This window comes from Punica granatum, chromosome 2 (genome assembly GCF_007655135.1).
Source record: "Punica granatum isolate Tunisia-2019 chromosome 2, ASM765513v2, whole genome shotgun sequence".
NCBI classification, from domain to species: domain Eukaryota; kingdom Viridiplantae; phylum Streptophyta; class Magnoliopsida; order Myrtales; family Lythraceae; genus Punica; species Punica granatum.
In genome coordinates, this window is record NC_045128.1 from 2,103,342 (window position 1) to 2,126,492 (window position 23,151).

At 37.5% G+C, this 23,151-nt stretch overlaps 3 protein-coding genes across 5 annotated transcripts; 2 read left to right on the forward strand and 1 right to left on the reverse strand.

Annotated features, from left to right (window-relative positions):
- Window positions 1–3,645: 3,645 nt before the first annotated feature.
- Window positions 3,646–8,122, forward strand: LOC116194866. Its single transcript, XM_031523772.1, has 14 exons — window positions 3,646–3,976; window positions 4,514–4,658; window positions 4,740–4,807; window positions 4,915–4,968; window positions 5,063–5,146; window positions 5,236–5,324; window positions 5,787–5,867; window positions 5,950–6,080; window positions 6,668–6,709; window positions 6,917–6,993; window positions 7,073–7,172; window positions 7,271–7,352; window positions 7,442–7,514; window positions 7,808–8,122. The coding sequence occupies exons 1-14, from the start codon at window positions 3,870–3,872 to the stop codon at window positions 7,974–7,976; spliced, it is 1,302 nt and encodes a 433-aa protein (XP_031379632.1). The 5' UTR covers window positions 3,646–3,869; the 3' UTR covers window positions 7,977–8,122.
- A 527-nt stretch (window positions 8,123–8,649) lies between these two features.
- LOC116194865 (protease Do-like 1, chloroplastic) lies at window positions 8,650–11,676 on the forward strand. Its single transcript, XM_031523771.1, has 8 exons — window positions 8,650–9,122; window positions 9,229–9,351; window positions 9,616–9,787; window positions 10,265–10,302; window positions 10,485–10,683; window positions 10,796–10,948; window positions 11,060–11,194; window positions 11,344–11,676. Exons 1-8 carry the CDS (start codon window positions 8,701–8,703, stop codon window positions 11,419–11,421), a joined length of 1,320 nt encoding a protein of 439 aa, XP_031379631.1. The 5' UTR covers window positions 8,650–8,700; the 3' UTR covers window positions 11,422–11,676.
- Window positions 11,677–11,841: 165 nt separating this feature from the next.
- LOC116194867 (carbonic anhydrase 2-like) lies at window positions 11,842–15,027 on the reverse strand. Of its 3 annotated transcripts, none has more exons than XM_031523774.1 (8): window positions 14,872–15,027; window positions 13,365–13,501; window positions 13,175–13,223; window positions 12,931–13,047; window positions 12,696–12,797; window positions 12,508–12,593; window positions 12,267–12,372; window positions 11,842–12,167 (listed from the first exon to the last, which is right to left on the reverse strand). In XM_031523774.1, exons 2-8 carry the CDS (start codon window positions 13,481–13,483, stop codon window positions 12,003–12,005), a joined length of 744 nt encoding a protein of 247 aa, XP_031379634.1. In that variant the 5' UTR covers window positions 13,484–13,501; window positions 14,872–15,027; the 3' UTR covers window positions 11,842–12,002. The 3 variants fall into 3 exon arrangements, with proteins under 3 accessions (XP_031379634.1, XP_031379635.1, XP_031379633.1); XM_031523775.1 differs by lacking the exon at window positions 14,872–15,027 and adding an exon at window positions 13,704–13,864 and having other exon boundaries at window positions 12,744–12,797; XM_031523773.1 differs by lacking the exon at window positions 14,872–15,027 and adding an exon at window positions 13,704–13,864.
- Between the last annotated feature and the right edge of the window lie 8,124 nt (window positions 15,028–23,151).

Sequence of the window (23,151 nt, forward strand, 5' to 3'; positions counted from 1 at the left end):
ATTGACAAAAGTACATTTACATAAACTAAATGATTGAATCTAAAAATTTGTTGAAATTAGTGAGAACTCACTTATTTAGGTACTTCATAGCATAAGACATTAATCATAATCATAAAATTAGATATAATCCGAAATTTGGATATAACGCAAGTTTTTTTATAGTGTGAGCCCCTATATATATGGTTGAGTTTTCAATTGTATGGTGGGCATTTATTATTCGTGCATTTATTGTTCGTTTTTTAATTGATCATAAAATTATTTTTCTTTTTTTGTTTTTCAATCTATTCAAATTGAAAGGCAGCAATTTATTATATGATTCTCTTTTATTCGTCCAATAATTTTTCGGCCATAGATTTTCTTTCTTAATTTATAGCACTTTGTCATTTACTGATTAATTACTTACTATTTTCCTTTTGTATTTATATTTCTTTGTCATTTACTAATTAATTACTTTTTTGTATTTGACCGGAAATTGTTATCCTTTTATTTTCTAATTTATTCAATTTGGAATGTGAGCATTTAATTTTTGACATTTGTTTCTTTATCTTTTTATAAGGCAATCAATTATGTTTCCCTGAAAGAGTAAAATATGCTTTTATTTTCTTTTCAATTCCTTTCTTTCATTTTATGAAATGGGCAAATTGAAGGGGTTGATTTTCTTTCTTAATTAATAACACTTCGTCATTAGATGATTAATTATCAACTATTTACATTTATTATGCACCCATTTTGTATACCTAAGTTAAAGTAAGAGAGATACATTTCTTAAACATTCATTTTAATTGTAATTAGTTTCTTTTATCACATTTATTATGCACCCATTTTTATTGCATTAATGATGCACCCATGTTATTTACCCAAGTGAATTTTACTAGTATATAGATAATTAATGTCAATTCTTCATGGCATTTGTGCAAACCATCATTTGATGGGTCGGGCAATTTAGACATAAAGTTTATTTGATCATCGTATGACCTTTCGGAGCAAGTTAGAAAGAATCTTTCTAATATATATGGATACTATTTTAAGGAAAATTATTCGATCCCTTAAAGGAATATTCCCTGACTCGTGTAATTATGATCAACTTTTTTCTATATAAATCTCATCTTTTAATGAATTGATACGGTTTCTTAACAAGACTATCGCAGCTTTCTCGTTTTAAGATAGAGTTAATGGCACCGGTAGTTCAAAAGATTTTGTGAATGTTTCAAGTTGTTCAAAATATTTTTTTGATAACTTGTTAATACAAAAAATTTCAAAACCGTTTCTATATAGTACATTCCGTCAATTGCCCCTGACGCCGTTAACATTTTACTGACGTGGCGGGTCCTATGTGTCACTTTTGTTACGTGTAATCAATCATAGTGTGTCACGTCATTTAAGAGACAATAATATTTGAAAAATTCCAATAAAAATACAAAAAAAAGTAAAATTTTTGAAAAAATAAAAAAATATTTTTAAAATAAAAAATTCTAAAAATAATTTTAAATTTTAACTTTTTAAAATTTTTATTATTTTTAAAATTTTTAAATTTTTTTTAATTTTTTTCTAAATTTTTACTTTTTTGTATTTTTGTATTTTTATTAGACTTTTTCAAATTTTATTTTCTCTTAAATGACGTGTCGCACTATGATTGGTTCCACGTAATAAAAGTAACACATAGTACGCGCCACGTCAGCAAAATGTTAACGACATCACGGGCAATTGACGGAATGTATTGCATTGAAACGGTTTTAAAACTTTTTGTACCAACAAGTTACCAAAAAAATATTTGGACCAACTTGAAACATTTACGAAATATTTTGGACTATCGATGCAATTTATCCTTTTAATATATCATAAATAGAGCCAACGTCACTCTCTGTTAATTGATCAAAATCTACTAATTTATATGCTCTTCATGTAACTTTCAAACGAATGATTGGTTCTTAGATGTAATTTCTCGTATATCCTGAAATGCGATGAACCCTTATAAATTTTATACATATATATCGATCCAAACAAACCTAAATTCCAAGCCAAATACTAATAACTAACCACAAAGAATATGATTTTCCCAAAAGACAAAAAATACTCTCTATTTTCACTGATACATATGTAAAACATATGAAATAGAAAAACGAAAGGGATTAATCTCGTCACATATATATAATTCTTATTAGGCGGATCCCACCTCTATTGCATGACGAGAGGGTCATATCAGAGTGCGATCACCTCGTAATCTGTTGTAAACAAGGAGGGACATATGTGAATACGACTACATGACATCGTGTCCACCATTTGGAAGTCGAAGAAGGAATCGACCTACCCCACCAAACGATGAAAGACAGCCTTCGGAATAATACGATCATTTGTCGACATGGAATACCACCCTACAAGGAAAGAAACAAACAGGGACAAGGACAGGAGAAGTGCAGAAATTATTAAGGTTGCGTTTGGTTTCATAATAGGATTTTAAAATAAAATTTTGATTTTGAAAAAGAGTGGTATAAATGGGGCTCACCCTTTGACTTTGTATGAGTTATGTTGTTTTATTGTAGAAAAAAGTAGTATAAATGGGGCCCACTCTTTGACTTTGTATGAATTATTTTGTTTTATAGTGGGTAGAGTTAAGTTAGAATTGTGATTCTAAAATTATATCATAAAACCAAACATGGCCGACTCCATCTTTTCGGCCTCTTTCATAACGATGGCATTTCCATGACTCCCAATCCATCCTCGACTCCACTTAATGGTAATATGACTCCAATAAGTGCCCCTCCAATGCTGCCTTGAGCCAAACTAGCTATGGGGAAATAGTATCTTGGTCGTCCAAGGGGTTGTGAGTAATGTCATGTAATTTACGCACATACAAGTCCTAAAAGATCAATATGCACGTACAAATATATCTTCTTCAATTTTACATGAAACTTCCGAATACAACTCTCGTTGTGGGCAAGTCGGAGTCTGTGATCCAACCACCTCCGTTGTCTCTCCGGTGAGGTGACTGAATATGCGGGAGCTAGCTAGTCGATGGTTTTTGGTTATATGAATGACCATTTAGCTTGATGAACCGTTATATTTGACCCGTCAGACTTTAGCTAGCCTGCATTTAATGGGCCTCCAGGTTTGGTCTCGTTGGCCCATCTTCATCCCAATCACGACCCATCAAATTGTTGGCTTATGCTCATAGAAACTCTAATTCAACTCTGTTTCGCGTGGAATCAAAACCAACTCCACCATGCCCCTAAAGATTCGCTTCTTCTCCCAATTTCCAACGCCTATAGTCCCAATTGTCTCTATATAAATCATATATACTTTGAATGGACGACACCTCTCTTGACGGTCTAATCTGCCACTCAAGTATCCGAACATATATATTGGCAGCCACGGAGTGATAGCCTTAGAGCGACACGGAACTTCTTATGGTCTGCAATCTACTCCTATCCCTTGGGATGCTCGTGAGATCGACTACTCGACATGTTAGCAAAGGTAGCAATATAAGCCTTTGCATGACATATTTTTTTAAAATATAAGGATCATATATCGTGACAATCTAAAAAATACAGGACCAAATTGAGAAAAAAAAAGTAATTTTTTTGAATTAGAGGAATTAACTCAAACATTAGGACCGAAAGCTAAGGGAAGCGCCGCACAGCACGGGACAAGTCACTGGAGAGCTGCTGGAGAAGCGCCACCTCAGTTGTCAGTGAAGTGCGCTCTGAAACGGTCTCCCATGGCAGAGAAATGCGCGGGCTCCGATTCTCTTCGCTGAACGGACTTCTCCTTCTCCCTCCCTCCATCCTCTCTCTCTCCCCTTCTCCATCCCACCCAGAAGCTGATGCAAATCGCACCTCTTCTGCAAGTACTGTAAGGTTTTGTCGCCGGATATGTGGAATCCGCTCAATCTGTTCCGCAGGGCTAAGACGGAGGAGCCGCCGCCGATGGTTCTCGTGCCGCCTCTCTTCGACTTCCCGCCCCTCCCTGCTCGTACGAGGTCCGTACGCGTTCTGATGCGCCTGCTTCGCTCTCTCTGATCATCCTGTGGCTTAACCTGTTACTGCTAGTAGTCCGTTCTCGGCTGAACGTGAAATTGCCCTTAGTGTACAGTTCTGATCAAGCTGTCCGATTTGGTATTGAAGGAATTAAATTTTTTAAAAAAAAAATTTGTGACTTCACTGATCATAGAAGATAGTTAGCGAAATGCTGATAGTTTCAAGGAGTCTTTGAGCTACAAATTTGAAATGGATGAAGGAGCCGTTTCCTCCTATGATCTACCAGGAAGATTTTATCATTTAGAATGCTTATTGCGTGATTAGCAGGTCTTTCTGGCTGGTAAAAACTGAAGGTTGTTCGTATTTTCCGATGGCCGACTCTAATCCACCATTAAGTTAGTTCGAGCTCACGTACGTAGAAGCAAATATTGATTATAATTGACAGGCGCTGTGTTCCTGAAACTATGTAGGTGCACGTTGTGTTTACTTTAACATGATGATGCTAATTTTTTAATGCATTAATTTCTGTGATGATCCAGAATGTTGGAGTCGGCGTATAATACGTTGTTTGGGAAGATTCCTTTAAAATGTCTTTTTGAGGATTATTTTGAGGATGCTGGGCATTTCAGCACTAGGATTTTGCTAAAGCCAATTGACGATCCTAAGGTGGATCTGGTTGCAACAGTATCCGAAGTCTTATTGTCTTCCCAATTATGAGCAAATGTACTCTTCCTTTCTATGTGGCTCTTTCCTTAGCTTTTCTAGATTGCAGGTCCATTAGATCATAAGCCGGATGAGAGAATTGCAGGGAATGCGCTATTCCGTTGGCAAAGGTATTGCTGTCTGTCGTAATGACTTTTCAATTGGAGGCCAGCTGTTGAGGACATACTGCGTTTATTGATGCCTTTTGACTTTGGTAAATGTTCCCTCACATGAGCAGGGATATTGATGATCCTAACACGTTCGTGGACCTCTTTGTATCCAACTCTGATCCGTAAGGAAGACTTTAGAACAGACTTTTGTTTACTATTATGATTAGTCATTTTTGGAGTTCATGGTTTATCTCCATTGCTTGAATGCCACTTTAGGATTTTGCGGGTGAGATCATGTGCTTACTATCCTAAATATGGGTTCGGAGCATTTGGCACTTTTCCATTGTTGCTAACGAAGAGGTAGTTTCTGCGGCTTAAGCATCTATCGAAGCTTCAGAACAGAAAATTCATTTTCAGATGCATTTTACTGACATTGCTTGCTGCTGCAGCCCAACATTTTCTAATGATTTTGGTATCCTGGGTTTGAGATACGGCTCAGGAAATTTATCTTTCGGAGCCTCCGCAGCCCCTTTTTCTTGTGAGTAACATCATTTTATATCAAAGAAGTCCCTTCAAATACACTATCACGCTCCCATTTATTCTTCACTGCATCTTTTATTTATACTTGTTTGTTCAAGTATGTCTCTTACAAGCCAGTGGCATTACAAATTTGTTGATATTGTTTAGATTAAGTGTTTTCGAGGCTTGGAAAGCATTTTCAATGGCGAGATATTGGAGTAAACCTACATAGAGCTGATATCTAGTTCAGAATGCTGCATTCTATTGAATATGCCAGAAGTGACAATGTTTTCGCACTTATCTCTGGCAATTACGCCAATTCTGCTGTTCTGATGGAGATATGAGAAAATGATAAATTAAATTCTTCTGTTCTCAAATAGTTGCCTTTGAGAGTTGGAGACTGTGGCTTGTTTGTGACATATTTTATCTTGAAAGTTAGTTGATGATAGTCTGAGCAGTAAACTCCATCAAATATGTGCAGCAATTGACGAATTGCCAAGGATTGCCTGGCTGGTGAGCAGGATGGGAAGAGTTACTGCTGGGGTGCAATATGAACCAATATGTAAACTTTTAACTGGACTGTCTTCCTCTGTCAATTTCGGGGGTTGTGGAACAATATTTCTTATTAATGTCTTTTTCCTTAGATGAAAATGTTGATGGTGCAAAATATAAAAACTTGATGAATTGGAGTTGTGCAATTGGCTATGGAGTGGGAACAGGCAGTCCCTTGAGCCCTTCATTCAATTTCAATTTGGAATTTGCTAGAAGTTCTGAGGTATGTCTATTACACCCATACCAGAATAATTCAGGACATCTGGTGTAGTTGTATGTGGCTCTGCACCACTGACATGTCTTTGAACAAATTAGATGAAATTGCATTGCTATTTTGCACTCTACTCTTAGTTCAGGTAACCACTTATTTGGAAGAAAAGTCGGTTGTAAAAAGGCAGTGTGAAGAAATGAGGTTCATTTATATATGGCTATCATCTTGAATTCCTTGGATGCTTCTTGCGTTCTGTTTTCAAATTAAAACAATTTAGAGATCTCATTATGATAGGTTAGACATTGATCTCAAATTCTTGTGGACTATATATCAGCTCAAGACAGACATAAGACATGAACAGGGACGACAATAGTGCTAATTCTTGCTGGATGTGCTAATGTGGCCGGGTGTCAATAGGCATGGTTACTTCAGGTTGCTGGGTGTATATTAAAATTGTCACATTTAGACTTTCTAGTTTTGCACTGTGAAATTTATGTTAGGTGAAGTTTATTTTCATTAAAATAATAATTGACATTAATTTTTGGACATCATTATGATATACGTTTATAGATTAATAAAATATCGTCCTTGATCTGCAGTTCATTGCCTCCTTCTATCAACATGTGGTGGTCCAGCGACGGGTATGCAAATATGCATTTAACTCTTTTGTTCTTCATGGGATTTTTTTTTTTTTTGCTCAAGTGAAATCTGGAATGCATATGATATGCTTCTTCAAGAAACTGATTTTTGAAATATGTAAGATTGCATATCATCCTCCTTTTCATGAGCTTACTTTTCCGTGTTTGAATACTGTACTTATGATATTTTGAACTGCTTCAAATAAGCAGGTAAAGAACCCCCGTGAGGAAAAGGATGTAGTCGGGATCACGAACTATATAGATTTTGGTTTTGAATTACATACAAGGTATTCAAAGTGCCTTGATTATGTCATGCTCTAATTTACTATAGAGCTTGTCCATTTGATACGAAGACTTCATATGTAGGCTCGATGATCCTAATCAACCAGAGGATGGAAAACTAGGTTCTGAATCGACATTTCAAGTGGCTGCTTCCTGGCAGGCTAATAAGAACTTACTGGTGAAGGTAGAGCAAATGAGCTTTATTTTCCTTCCTTTTTCTTTATTGTGACTATTATGAAAGTAAAAGATTGACTGATTGAGAAGCGACTCTTTCACTTTCAGGGGAAGGTCGGGCCCCTCAGTTCCTCTGTGGCTTTGGCATTCAAGTCGTGGTGGAAACCTTCGTTTACTTTCAGCATTTCAGGTTTCTTTATGGATTACTGTTTCTGTCCATTATTCCATTCCTCCCTTCCCCCCCTCCACAAATGGTGATTAGATATCTTTTCTCTGCAGCTACCAGAGATCGTATGACTGGAACAGTAGCTCATGGTTTCGGTGTTCGCATTGAGAATCTCCGAGAAGCCAGGTTCATATTCTTTGCTCTCATCCCTCCTCCAGAAAATGCAGTGTGCCTATTTTGTCCAGACAGTCCCTCACCCACATCACCTTCGGTCTCAACTGCCGGACTCAATTCTAAATGACATTCCTCCTTGCTGTTGTGCTATAACCATTTCCATATTACACTCCAAGGATTGCTTAGCCCTCAAGCAAGAATTACATCTTACAAGTTTAAGATAGGATTCACCATTGATGTACTCCCATATGTCGGGAAAGTAATAAAATGTTATATCTGTTGTTAACTTTCATTAATTCTTGCAGCTACCAAAGAGCTGATCCAAACTTCGTAATGCTGACACCGACCAAGGAGCACCAAGCGGAGGGCATGGTATGGAAAATGGGGAACCGGCCAATGTTCCAATCCGACTTAAATTCTGGGAACTTCGAGAGCTTGCCAAGGGAGTTGAGACCATACGAGAAAATATTGTAATTTTGACGTCTCTCTCTTATACCCTTTAGTCTTCTTCCCCCGTCTTAACCATTGTTCTCTTCTTTCTTTTTCATGAAGCTATTATGACAATTTATTTTTCTCCTCTTTTCTTTTATATTTGGACGAGAGATTTTTTTTTTCCCCCCTTTTTTTTTCTCGCTCTTTTGTTTCTTTCTCCCTCTGTTGTTTTTTTCATCAAGTTATTATATGTTTTTTCCCTCATTTCTTTCGTATGCTTCTAGATCCATCTCCGACATAGTCGAACTCTAGAGCTGAGGATAATGTTCGACTTAAAATTCAATTTCTAAAGCATAGCTTTGCCACCAAGGTTTGTCCTCTTCCATGTTCATGAGGTCAAAACCTTTGTATGAGTTACCCTCGAATTCACCACATAACGGTCGAGATCCCGAGCACGAGAAACTACTAGCCTTGTTCTGTGACGCCATTGAGCCTTCGTACATTATAGAAGGGTCCCGGCCAGTCAATTGCAGTTAATCAGTTAGGATCAATATCCGAATAACATAGGACTTTCTAGAGTAATATTTATTTATTATTTATTTATTTATCCTTGGGATTAAAATTAAATATTGTTTTTAGGAAATTCGGGGATTGGAGCATTTCTTCGTGAATTTCCATGGAAGCACGACCATCACATAAAATATAAATTACAGGTTGGAGAATCCAACAAAAGCAGAGAGAAAAGGGGGAAGAAAAGGAAAGGAAAATGGCGGCAGCTTCTCCTGCCCACTCCCTCCTCTGTTCAGTCTCCCGCTCTTCCACTCCCAGACCCTCCGCCAGATTCTTCCCCTCCTCCTCCTCCTCCATCTCCAAATCTTTCCCCTCCAGAACCTCCACCTCCGCCGCTGCCGCCTCCCCCGTCCTCTCCTTCCTCCACCAGGGCGGCAACAACTTCTCCCTCGCCCGGAACAACGCCGACGACGACGACCCCAGTTGGCTCCACAAGCTCTTGCTGACCACATGCGCCTCCGTGGCCTTGTCGCTCTCCCTGTTCGTCGCCGATGTCGACCAGGCCTCCGCCTTCGTGGTCACCACCCCGCGGAAGCTCCAGACCGATGAGCTCGCCACGGTCCGGCTCTTCCAGGAGAACACGCCCTCCGTCGTCTACATCACCAACCTCGCCGTCAAGTGAGTGAATTGGGTTGATGTCGGATTTTGCTATTTATATTTTGATTGATCGGATGACTAGTTCATATTTTGTCGGCCTCCATTTTTTTTTTTTTTTGTGGATTAGGCAGGATGCCTTTACCTTGGATGTTCTTGAAGTTCCGCAAGGTTCGGGATCGGGTTTTGTGTGGGATAAGGAGGGTCACGTTGTCACCAACTATCATGTGATTCGCGGCGCTTCTGATCTCAAGTTGGTCTCTTCCACCTCTCTTCGTTGTTGCTCGCCTACTGATTCCTTTCCCTTGGTTTTTGGAAGCGTTTGTTCCGGTTTAGATTGCATAAACAATTCATTACTATGAATAGAAATGTGAAATAGATGAAATTGGTTTTCGGGATTGATCTTGGTGTAGTTTGAGATTCTTCTCTCAAGCGGCTCCGCTGAATGTAAGGTCACGGGCCATTTCGGCTGTGAGATGAATCGGCAGTTTCTTTATGGGGGTCTAATTGTGTGCAGAGTCACTCTTGCTGATCAGTCAACTTATGATGCAAAAGTGGTCGGATTTGACCAAGACAAGGATGTTGCTGTGTTGCGCGTGGATGCACCCAAAGAGAAGCTCAGACCGATCCCCATTGGTGTGTCTGCGGATTTGCTTGTCGGCCAGAAAGTTTATGCTATTGGGAACCCAGTGAGTACATAAAAGTTCTTCCCTGGTAGCTGCTCACTGTTTCTTCCATTATCATTACCGGGAAGCCACTTAATAAAGGTACAGAGACCAACAAAAGTTTGCATTTCCGTGCAAGGATACAGACACATTAGGAGTTGGAGACCACACATCCTCTTAGTTTTGTCGATATAGATTACTTAATTAGCTAGTCTAATTATCTAGTCTAGAAATATATGTTCATATCGGGGAAAAGGGAAGGGGGACTCGCAAACTTTGAGTTCCTGTTCTCATCTTGAACTAGATAGCAGATATGATCTTTTTTTCTTAATGTATAGAACAGATCAGCTTGCAGGGGTCAAATTTAATGCGTATGATCAGTTCCTGTGGGAATCTCTCAATGCGAAATTTCTTTCTGAAAGATGGCTTTTGGAAGGAAATGACATGAGATTAATATTATTGTTGAAAGTATTCTAATACGATGTGTCTGTGTTCTTGCAGTTTGGACTTGACCACACTCTCACGACTGGCGTTATTAGGTATGAGTTCCACAAAGGGTTGTGATAATTGGGAGAAAACGTGTGCTGTCTAAAAGACAAGTAGTTTTTTCTATCATTTGCTACTTTTAAAACTTTGTCCTCTGCCGTCATTAGGGGTTGGTTTTAATTAGAATAACCTGGTTAATTTTTTCACACCCCCATTTTGTTCTTGTTTTAAACAGCGGTCTCCGCAGAGAGATCAGTTCTGCCGCCACGGGCCGTCCTATACAAGATGTGATTCAGACAGATGCTGCAATTAATCCCGGCAACAGTGGAGGCCCACTTCTCGATAGTTCCGGAAGCCTTATCGGTATAAACACCGCGATATATTCTCCATCTGGGGCATCCTCAGGTGTTGGATTCTCAATTCCCGTTGACACGGTAAGCGATCTTCCATCTCCTGTTAACAGCAAGTTGCGGTCCTCTCTGAAGCTCTGAACATTGTTTTGTTTGCTTCAGAGACATTTGAATGGCTTGTGTGCATTGAATTTAGGTAGGTGGCATAGTGGATCAGCTGGTAAAGTACGGGAAGGTCACAAGACCAATCTTGGGCATCAAATTTGCACCCGATCAATCTGTGGAGCAACTAGGGGTAAGTGGAGTTCTTGTGTTGGATGCCCCAGCTAATGGTCCTGCCGGTAAAGCGGTAAGCTCTCAGTCTCTTTCTAGAGTTACAGTGTGAACAAAGTCTTCAAGATTTTGGGTGAACTGAAGCTTTTGTGAAGGTGCCATGTGACCGGGGTTATTGAATTTGCAGGGCTTACTACCAACGAAACGTGATGCATATGGAAGGCTTATTTTGGGAGACATCATAACATCTGTAAATGGGAAGAAGGTCACTAACGGGAGTGATCTGTATAGGATTCTTGACCAATGTGAAGTGGGTGACACGGTATGGTCTTATATCAGTAATGTGATGTGCACTTTTAGATTGTTTCCATGGTCTCTAATCTAATATAAGAAAAGGCTACGTCATGTTAGCATTGTTCCCTAGCACCATATGCAAGATCCCACTGAACGTTCTTGAATGTGCTTGTGCAGGTGACGGTGGAAGTTTTGCGGGGAGATCACAAAGAGAAGATACCTGTAACTCTTGAACCGAAGCCCGATCAGTCATGATCTGCTTGGTTGTTCTGAAATGTACAATGATCTAGTGAAAGCCTATACAAGAAAGAGATGCCATCAAATTTTCTCGCATCGCCTTGCTTTTATGTCATAGGGCCTTGTCTTGTACGTATATGTGCTTCTGTACTGTACTAAACCAAAAACTTGGGAGCATCAATTGACCGGTGCAACTGTATAAACCATTTTCTCTGCTCTCAGGAATTCTTGTTCTAATGGAGCCTCTCTAACCCTTGATGGTTTTATATGGGATCGTGATGCCGAACACCAAAATCTCATGTGATTATATGGCTATACGATCGTATCTTATATGGACAATATGTATATAACCGATATTTATGACTGTTGCTTCCGAGTCCACTTATTCACATCTTATGTATACAATCTTACGGAATGAAATGCAGAATTGAGCAGTGATTGTAAGTGGAAAACAAGATAGCTAGTGGCTTTATTTCATTCATTCTAGAAACAGAGGAACAACAGCACATTGAAGTGATCTGTGTCACTTCTTATTGCAGGAGGATACTAAAGACACACAGCAAGCAAAGAAAGTTTATCCGACGAAATTAGCAGAGATTTCATATGGAGAGGTCATGATGGACCCTGAACTCGAGCCCCCAGAGATCGAAACGTCCGTGGACAAAGTCGTAGTAGCCCCCCTTCAGTGCCAGAGTCCCCTTTATCAACCTGTCCCTGACAAAAGGGTAGCTCAGCAGGTTCGCTAACGATGTGTTCACTGCCTCCTGCATGACATTCGAAGAACACGACAGATGTTGTTTAAGCAGGAAATACTATAACCTGCGTCCATGTACGAACATAGAAATGAATCGAAATTTCAATACCTTCTCACAGTGTTTACACTGAATCGGGAATGGCTCATTTTCATGTTCTGCTAGGACCTTGTTTTTGGCAGGTAAACCAATTTTGACCCAATCTTGGATGAAATCACTGCATTACACATGCTAATCTCGTTCAGTCCAAAGGAGCTTCGAGTGACCTTAATTGGGCCTGGTGGTTTCTAATTGGGCTAATCTGGGCCGGGCCATGAAAAGCCCAGAGAGAGTACAGTAAAAGAGGCCTTACGTGGATGTGGACCCATCGGCCGGAAGGGACATGAGGCCCTCTATGCCGCCACAGAGACTGTGCCCAAATACAAGAATGCACTCAACCTGTTTATTCAATTTTTTTTTTCAAAAGGAAAAAAAAATACAATTTTTAATCAGTATTAGATCATAATATATATCACCAATAATAATAACGATCATTATTACTGTTAAGTTCGTTTTACAGTTCAACTCTGAACAGCGGTACAACCCTACCCCGAGGTGCTTTACTCCATATTCGAGGGCAGCCCCGACTCCGGAGTACCTAGTCTGTTACGGAAAATGAGATTCCATAAATATACATTCAATAAGATAATAAATTCGGAAATTGTAGGCTTACATGTTGCTAAGGAAAATATCGTTCATGTTATTGCATAAAAGGGAGGTTGGAACTGGAATTAACCTGATCATAAGGTGGGACCATGTTGGCTATGTTTCTGAAAGAGAAAGCGTCGCCGGGATGGAAATTGAGGACGTGGGACGGGTTGACTCGAGAATCCGAGCATGCAAAGACCATAAACTGCACCGACCAATAACGAACATATGCATATCAGTGCATTACATATATATAGATATATGTGTGTGTAAATATATAGTACAATGCTATAATTGTTGTTAATGTAATCATCGGTATGTATTAATATTACCTTGGGATTCTGACCTTTGGCTAGTTCTTCGTAGAATTCAGGGAATTTGCTAAAGGGAACATAGAGTAGAACACAAAAGAACCGTTTTCAAGATCCAAGTGAAAATTAGTCTCAATTAATAGACTGAAATTAACTTACGGAATATCTTAAATTAAATAGAAAAGAGAGAGAGAGAAAGCGGGGGACTGACTCGAATTTCTCCCTCTTGAAGTGGAGGAAGCCATGTTTAATGGCCTCCACAGGGTCGAAGGACCCTGGCCTCTCCAAAGCCAAAGCTTTAGTTGATGCCTCCAATGGGTACCCCTCCATGCTTGGGCAAGCTAGCGGCTGCAACTCACAGTTATTATTATTACGGTCCAAGCAAAGTCGTCTATGTCGTATCTAGCGCATTAATCATGTGAATTACTTCACACAGTCTTTCAACATGCACGAACATATGTAACATATCAACGAGAGTATGTTATGTCGATATAATCTTCAATTGAAAGTATATATCGATGCTATTGCTGATGATAAATAAATAACGTACATGATCACCAAAAGACTAAGAAGTAGAAGAGACTTTCTTTGGAACTTCAAATCGCTATAAGGCGATCCCTTTTTTGTCTCTTGAACTGTGTAACTATTAATATGTATGCACTAGGGTTGTTGATGAACGTGTTGAGAATCCCTCTCTATTTATAGAGAGTATGTTTTTACAGCACATGTTGATTAATCATGGATAGACACGAATTTCACTTTCAATGAGTTGGCAGCTCAGCTACCTAATTTGTATATGTTTATATAACATATTATACATATATATATATATATATACTCTCTTTTTTTTCGGTTACAAGGGAAGAACATGAATCTAATACATTGAAATAAAAATCCTAAATATCTAATAAAGAAATACGAATAATTACATTGAGTATCGAACCTGGTACCTCTTGATCACCAGGCGAAAGGCGCGCCACTGCGGTATACCCTCTCTTGATATATATATATACACGCTTATATCCATGCATGTTATACATGGACCTTAATATATTATTCCCCGTGTAAAATAATTCTTCTATTTCTCTACATATATACAATTAATATACAAGCTGGGTAAGTAACTGACAACGTGACAGCTTAATTATTTTAATAACCAAAAGGAAGTAAATAATGTTAAACACGCTAGTCAGTGTAGTAACAACTACTTGTCATATTGTAACAACTTGCCCATATATATTGCCATCACAATAAGTAATCTAAATCACTAGCTTGTAGTGAATTTTATTCTTGGCATCGACACGGGCATAAAAATATAAATAATTATATGGTTTTCCAAAACGTGTAAATTAATTTTCGCCGGAAAGAATGGTTCGGTGAGGCAAAATAGTGCATGCAGACAACCAATAAAACACTCACGAGGCGGATCGTGCTCTTGAATGCACCATCTTTCGTTATCTTTTCTATAAAATGATTAACAAATTCGTTCGATTTTTTTTTTGCTACGAGGGTGAGTGTTTTCTTGAGTTGGCCTTAGAATTTGGGGCCGTATATATAAAGAGTTTGGGTGGTCAGGTTACTTATAAAAAAAAAAATTCGGAAATTACATTTCTTCTGCCTCTGTTTCGGTAAGAACTTGAAGGGAAAAACTAAAGATTTGAAAGCTAAACCTTGGAATTCCCAGGAAAATTAACCTTCGATTAACAGAATATAATTACCTTTTTGAATTACACGATGTCATGCGAGCTCTGATTTTGAATTCCCAACTCTTCTCAAATGTGGCACCTTAGTTTCTCTATACTATAGGTTCCAGTCAATCCATCGATGCTCATTTCACTTACCGAAAAGATGAAGATGCCTGGCAGTGAGCAAATCTAAAGGCATCCTTCGTAGTAGGAAGAGAATTTCATATGTGACATGACAGATTAAAGAAAGAAATTGTGGCTATATATTGGAAGATGAAGGTCCAACTTAATCTTAATACCATTTTTTATGCATGTTATGTATGCATAATATAATTATTTCCTTAAGATTATTCCACGTGAAAGATATTTTTTTTCTTTTTATGTACATACATACATACTTCATACAAAAGCTATGTAACTTTCAACGTGACAAGTTCTTAATAACCATAATTAAGGAAGAAAATGACGTTAAACACATATTGTCATTGATAGTTTATGTGCAATTGGCTGTAATATTCATGAAATAAAATACTGGTCCCGTCACGTACTGATAATTTGAGGGGACTAATATGAAGTTCTCTAATAAGACTTAGCAGCTTTGTGGCGGGATGAAAAAGAAAAATGAATCCTTAAATTAGGTGTATATGTAAGGAAATTTGCAGAATAAAGATTAATATTTGCAAAATATTGAATATAACGAATTCACAATAAAATTTAGGCTAAAATGAATTTATAATTATAATGAATAAAAACACACAACACAATCGAGAGTAAGAATAAGCATATAGTTGCTCTGTCCTTTCACAACCGATTACTATATAATTTGATTCCATATGAAGATAAAAAAAATTACTCTCTTTTAGATAATATAATGGAAATCATGGTATTTCATTGTTACATTACTTTTATAGGAAAACAATTGGCATGATTTAAATTCTTGTTGTAAATAGTCGCAGTTGCATGAATGTTTCCACCGAAAAAAAAGAAGTATGCATGAATGTTTCCACCGAAAAAAAAGAAGTACGCATGAATGTATAGGCAAAAAAGGAAAAAAATGAAGAACTAGCACGCCTCTAGCTGTGGATCAAGATATCCCTTATAATTTTTTTTTATATAGATAGATGTATATATTTGTAACATTTTTTTTGGGTAAATATGTTTCTTACACTTTTTGTCATTTTGTAATGATTCGGACTTGCTCATATATTGCCATGGAAAATGCCAAAATGTGTACCCTAATCCCTATTGTAATTGACAAATTTGCGTGCCATGTCGTGTCTATACCTCCCTACCGTTAAAAACGTGTTATGTCCATGGCCAAAAAAAGAAAAAAAAGAAAAGAAAAAAACGTGTCATGTCCTCGTTTTACTTGTGAATGATTGAGACAATGGTATATTTCTCTCGCTAGCGTATTAGAAATGCATGCGGACAAAAAAGAGAGTATAATATAATGACACGCGTTATCGTCTGAAAATCAAAATATTTTAACTTCGATTTTTATAATAAAACTATTTATATTTCTTTATTAACTATTAAATTTTTATATTTTTATTTCTTTGTTTTATTTCATGGTTTTCCCATTGTAATGCCCAAAAAAAGAAGAAGGAAATTACATGCATATATTTTGCACTTAATCCGATCATATGCAAGAAAAAATAGATGAAATCCCCCTCCTTTCTGATTAATTAGGGCTCGTGGGGTTTAGAAAAAATAATGGTATACTGAAAGAGTACTATCTATAAATCACAAAATTGCACTTTCTATGGGCTGACATGATCTGCTGGGTAAAATTCTGAAACTCATCAAAACATCTTACAATCATAATTAATTTGATGCTTGAACGAATAGGATTAATTACACTAGAAGTATAAAAAAAATTGTAAAATATAACATCTTGATACAAAAAGAAATTTTTATTAAGATTTAGTACGAAACATTTGAATGTAACAATCATGTGCACTCCGTCAACTGCCGTCTAAGATTTGGTACAAAACGGCGGCTGATGGGCAATTGACAGAGTGCACCTGATTATTAAAAATTCGAATATTTTATACCAAATTTTAACCTTTTTTTTATTAAAGTGTTATATTTTATAAATTTTTTGTATCCCTAGTGTAATTAACCTGAACGAATATTATTAGGGTCAATTAAATAAGCGGAGAACACGCTTCTCATAATATTACCAAAAAGAGCACAACTTTTCTATAATCTTTTCATGGAATATATAAATTGTGTTAGCATTCTTCGTACCCTCATGTACATCTATACAACGGTGTCTTTTTTTATCAGGCTTCATCACTATATTCGATTTCTTAACATATGGTCACACATAGAGACCCGTAAATTTTAGTTCAAATGGCAAGAGTGGTCCTTCAACAATTGTATTTTTGATAAATCTACTTCAATAATTTGGATCTAAACACAGCCAATTAACTCCTCCATCAAGAAACATATCGACGTCTCCAGGAACCACCACCAGCAACAGTCATGGTCCTAGGCTGACGGTTTACTACCCCTCGATAACGGCAGAGAAGCCTTGACACAAGTGGCACGAACCTGCATCGAGGATTCATCAAGGACGGTCTACTACCTAGAGGACCTTCGGTTTAAGGCCTCAAAAGTTGTAGCCAACACATGTAGCTGCAGACTCAAGTACTGAGCGAGGACGGAAAAACCACTGATCGACTCCAGCAACGACGACATATAGAACCCTCATGAAGGGAGCGTATTATAGATGTCATCATGTTGAAGTAGAGGTAGTAAAATCCGAAAGGCCTAAAGTTCAGGGACTATTAGTAGGCAATACGGCCTCGAATGGGCTTCTATGATTGATTCTAAGGTTTCTAATAAAAGAGACATATTTTCTCGGTGACATCTCATCTATATAAATAAAATATATAAAAAACACTTAAAGTGAATAATCGAATCGCGTCACGTAAAACCTATAATTGATCCCAAGGTTTCAAATGAAAGAAACATATTTTCTTGGTGACATATCATCTATATAAAATTAAATAAAAAAATTTAAAGTAAATAATTGAATCATGTGATAAAAAATATAATTAGTCCATCGTTGAATAACTTTTAAAATGATCACATATTGTAACGTGACAAATGATGTATTATTATCCAATCACATCATTCATAAAAATCTACATGACAAACTATCTTTGCTTTTCACGTGTCATCAACGGGGATTTTAACCAAAGATAGTTATTGACATGTGGAAAGCAAAAATCATATATAGCAACTAACTTAGTCCTGATGAGGGTGGGTTGATGATTGGAGCTCAGGTGGCGCCGAGGACGGCTTAGCTCGATCCGGATGAGGGTAGGTAGGGAGGGAAAAGTGGAAGAGCCGAGCCTGGCGGAGATGGAGCGGGCAGAACAAAGCGAAGATCCAGTGGCGGGTTTAGGGTTGAGGCAAACCCTAAAACAAAAGTATCACCATAAAATGCACGACCCAACGAAGATTCTACTGAAGAAGTAGGCCCAAAATCGACACGTTAATAAAAGCACAGAAACCACTATAAATGTTTGATGTATCGCCTTCAGACTAGCAGCAGTACAAGAAACTGTAAAAATTTGACTACTAAGATTATAGGATTCAGCCGACAATTCGGACCTCCACGACAAGACTGCATCATGCTCGGTGAAATTTCCTATAGCTATCTTATTCAACTCCTTCTGTCGTAATTTGGACATGCTGTGTCACATGTGTACAGTGTTTGGTTTTGGGCCAAAGAAAAACAGAAAAATTGTAAACAAGAGATCTGCAGGTCGAATATAGTGTTATCGGCGCCTTTACAGTTCTTTTAACAGTTAAAAAGCGCTTCTTAACTTGCTCAGCCATCTGGGTTCTCGGGATGATTTCTTCCTTGGCAGCCTCGATATCTCTTTCATTTTCACCACCCCTTGGTTCAGCTCCCTATCGCCCACGAGTACCATGTGGGGAATCCTCGGAGCATTTTTGGCGTGGTCCCGAATGTGAGCTCAGCTTTCACGTTGGCTTCCCACCAAAACCTGTGTCTCGGTGGCTCGAATTGTCTGCAATTGACACATGTAAAGGCCATATATACGATGAGAAATAGGTGTGTATTAATTTGTATGTGTAAACACGTATATGTATATGTAATATATATGTGGAAGGAAGGAAGAAAACTCCGTTATTCACTAGATTTCGTTCTTTCTGATTTTGCTTCTCCGTTATGGCAAATAATCTCTCAATTCCTAGACTGAGACCAACTGCTGGAACCGGCTTTGGGCCTAACATTCCTGTAAGGTAGTCATATCGCCCACCAGCAGCAATTGAACCTACCGGCATGCAAATCTAATATCGGTTAATAACACGCTGGAACGAATAATGTAAATAGAACCCAGACAAAATTCGTCGGTGAATTCATAATACGTATCTGTGTAACTCCCCGCTTGGAAACAGCTTCAAATATGAAACCAGTGTAATAGTCAAGACCTCTTGCGAGACTCAGATCGGAAACAACTTTGTCAATGCACTTTGCCTTAATTGTCAACAGCTTTGATCAGCAGAATCTCCAAGTCAGTCAATGCTTGGACAGATCCTTCATTCTCCAAAAATTTGCTGCCCTTCTGCTGAAGCTTTGACAGTAACTTCAAAGGCCGTCCCCTCTTCTTCACAAACTCACCGATTCCATTCGCCATCTCAGGAGTTAAACCCTTCTTCTCCACCTGAGATATTATATATATATATATATATTAATAAAAGGTACGTATGAGTGGCTCATCATCTATTTAGCATGTCGCTTAGTAGATTGGAACAATTAAAGGTCTCAGCAAACAGCTCGCACTTATATGCATACCCCGAAAAATCAAAACAGCGCAGCCTGGACAGATTCATGCGAATATATATTCTGGATTCATGCACATACATATGTATACTCTCTGGTCTGCCTTCGAACTCGGCGGCCGGGTCATAGTCCGGATCCTAGTAATGTCGGTGGGAGATTTGGATTGGATCGTGGAAATTCCGCTGAGATTCAATATTGAAAGATCGATCAGGCCGGCCCAAAAAAGAAAGGCCCAAGTGCAGCGCAACAAAATGGTGCGTGTATATACACATATAAATATATATAGCACCCGTTACTTCTAATATTCCATCTTGGCCTGCACATTCGAAACAGTTGTATGTTCTGAACATATACTAATAAGCGAGAGTGAACATATATAATTAGCAATTAAATGCTTATTTAAGCCGGTTGGAAGTTGAAAAAAATAATGTAATACCAAGAAGTCATTAGTTAAGTTGTAAGGATTATCAACTCTCATAAAAGAAAACACAAATAAGAATCCCGCGAAGTGCACTTATTAAAACAAAGTAAATTCAAATGCTGCGTCTCCAAAAATTGCAACGGTAATATCTTTCACAATCTTTTTATGTTGTAAGTATGGCTCATGACTTGCTACAAAAATAAAGAAAGTTAAATAAAGAGTTATATAAGGTTCCACTACAAGGATCGAACTCAAAATTTCATGGTTTCGAGTCAGCAACTTTATATGCCACTACATTTAGACCCCTTTCCTCATGTCTCCAATAATTTGAACTTTACCAAAAACTAGACGAATGGGGCCGCACATGTGTGCGGATTTTGATGCCTCCATATTTTAATTTTTTTTTATATTGTTCAAATCTACAATTATAACATAATAATTTAATAACATCATAAAAAAAGAAAGATTCAAAAGCTCTTTTCTACTAAATTATGTAAATCTTCTTACTTCCATCTTAATATAGATTTTATTATATTTAATGAATTATAACGTGCCATAATCATATTAAACCAAATGTCCTTCATTAATTCGCTAAATATTAAAAGTCACTCAATGTAAAGACTTTTTTGTTCTATGTGGCGCAATATGGAGAATGATTTCAGCTTTTATAATTTATATAGATATAGATATAGATTTCTAACGAGTATACACTATAAGAACCATGGACAGAGTGTAGTTGGATATTCATGTTTTCGAATTTTACATGCACGCATGTACTCAAAATTTATTAAAAGTACCTTGTCACTTGGCCCGTATGACATTTGAGTGATGATACTGTTAGAAACTGGATGCCTAAAATTCATGGGATGCATGCTAAAATTGTTAAGACGATACCGAATCAGAAACATACTTGAATCCATTACAGAATTGGAGTCAAGAACACGGGTTTGTGGTCTTATTAATTTCAAGTCAATACATTTGACCAAGAGTTATTTCTCTCAATCTAAGTAATGGGGCCTCAAGAGACAGACTTTTAACGTGTGACTTGAAAACCATAACCCCTCAAGTTATTGTAATTTCTAATTATGTCCATTATCAAATTAAAAACTACCTTTTGATATATGCACATTAAGTTTCATACTCTACCAAGATGTTATTAGGGCCCATTTCTTTAAACTTTAATAGACCACTTAATCGGGTCAACATATAAGATAGCATACGTTACATAACCAATTAATATATATGTTGAACCACACCGTCGAATAAAATTCAATAGATATATCATAATCTCACAAAAAAGAGATCTATGTCATATTCTCGTGGAATATAGACTATGTTTACATTTCTCCGATCTTCTTAACATGTCATCAAGGAACATCTAATCATATCATTATTCAGTACTCCTGCGTTAAAAAGTATAGAGTAAGTATAACTTCGACAGAACGGAGGAACTACCTTTACCGTAGTACCCTTTGTTTAGATTGGAGGGAAATGCAGCCCTTCCCTCCTTTTCCTTTTCCTTTTCCTCCACTTCCTTCCATATCGAAACAAAGGGTAAGTCTCTTCCATATAGCCTCAATGGTTTAGTACCCGTCATTATGGGACTTTTCAGGGTCGATCTAAAGCAGAGGACTTTCAGCCGAGACCTTAGAAGTAGTCACCAGCACTGTGGTTGCATACTCAGGCATGGCATGCATTAGGATAGGAACCCTCAATCGATCGATCCTGACAAGGCATGAGGGACTATACTATACGTAGACAACCTTAAGTTAAAGTAGGTGGAGGGACTTGATTAAATTACATAGGAGGGAGGTAAATCAAAAGGCTCAAAAATATCAGGGAGTATTAGTGGCCGGTAATGCCTCCAATGGACATCTGATTGATCCTGAGATTTTAAATGAAACACAAATTTTCTTGGTAACATTGTGGGATTCTTTGTTGAAAGACGTATATTTGTTGGGTATCCTCCAATTTGAAGGTAGAATGGGCTCGATATTATTGGGCTTTTATCGGGTTTTAGTTGGCCATGAACCCACCTTTGTAAGGGTTAATTTCTGCGAAAATGAGCTGAAAGCTCTGAGATGTTGCGAGGGACAACAATCACCAGAAGCAGCGGTAGAACAGAGAAGCAGCAGACCTGTTTTCTGTGCGACCAGCTTCAGATCAAACCCCAATCGAAAGGGCAAACGAACTCCGATCGAGAGTCGAGACAAAATTTTGGTAGCAGCTTCACAATCACAATGTGTGGAGTTAAGTTCTAAACGGTTAGAATTTCTATTCAAGGTCTGTAAGTGCTGTTTCAGTTGACTTTGTAATTCACCTTTTGTGGGTAACGAATTTTGGTGTTTTGATGATCCAAGAGAGCTTGTTTCTTGAGTTTGGTGGATCCAAGGGCATGCCCTTGATGAAAAATAATGTGTAATCTTTATTAATAGTGGATCATTGATTTAGAGTCGGCCCTGTGATTTTTCCCACGTTGAGGTTCTCCACGTAAAAATTCTCAGTATCCCTTTCTTTATTGTTTGTTAGTTAATTCGATTGGTTCCTATCTCGATTACACTAGTAGAGGAGAATGACTAATTGTTGCGTTATTGTTTGTTCGACCACACCCTTCCCAACGATTTTGATAATGTGAATGAATTGTAATTACATTTTTAAATGGCACTACTTATTGTTTTTGTAGACACGACTTTATATATTATATATATAGATATGTTGATAAAATATTTTGTTTTTTTGACCATTTCTGCTTATATTTTGTTAATCTAATATGAAATTGTTATTGTTTACAATATGTTCATTATTGATTAACTATTTATTGATTTTTAGACAATTATTTATATATATTTATATACACATATTCGTGGGCACCCTAGTATTTAAAAGTTCAAAAGGTTTCCATTAATTCAATTCGAGTATGATCGGCCTAATTTTTACTGAAAATACAAACGTGTACGTTTAGCTCACTGTTCTATAATACCTCATCAACCAACATGTATCAAAATAATGGAATAGCTTTAATCAAACATGTTGTTGCAAGAAAAGGAATCAAAATCAATGTCGAGATAAC

Excerpts from the sequence above, each read along its gene's own strand:
- LOC116194866 (XM_031523772.1), top strand. The coding sequence starts at position 3,870 with ATGTGGAATCCGCTCAATCTGTTCCGCAGGGCTAAGACGGAGGAGCCG. Across the intron at positions 4,659-4,739 it reads AGGTGGATCTGGTTGCAACA|ATTGCAGGTCCATTAGATCA; the intron begins GTATCCGAAGTC and ends TAGCTTTTCTAG. Across the intron at positions 5,868-5,949 it reads GGTGCAATATGAACCAATAT|ATGAAAATGTTGATGGTGCA; the intron begins GTAAACTTTTAA and ends CTTTTTCCTTAG.
- LOC116194867 (XM_031523774.1), bottom strand. The coding sequence starts at position 13,483 with ATGGAGGGGTACCCATTGGAGGCATCAACTAAAGCTTTGGCTTTGGAG. Across the intron at positions 13,224-13,364 it reads TTCAAGAGGGAGAAATTCGA|CAAATTCCCTGAATTCTACG; the intron begins GTCAGTCCCCCG and ends TGTTCCCTTTAG. Across the intron at positions 12,798-12,930 it reads TGGTCCCACCTTATGATCAG|ACTAGGTACTCCGGAGTCGG; the intron begins GTTAATTCCAGT and ends TTTCCGTAACAG.
- LOC116194865 (XM_031523771.1), top strand. The coding sequence starts at position 8,701 with ATGGCGGCAGCTTCTCCTGCCCACTCCCTCCTCTGTTCAGTCTCCCGC. Across the intron at positions 10,303-10,484 it reads CTCACGACTGGCGTTATTAG|CGGTCTCCGCAGAGAGATCA; the intron begins GTATGAGTTCCA and ends TGTTTTAAACAG. Across the intron at positions 11,195-11,343 it reads AATGTGAAGTGGGTGACACG|GTGACGGTGGAAGTTTTGCG; the intron begins GTATGGTCTTAT and ends GTGCTTGTGCAG.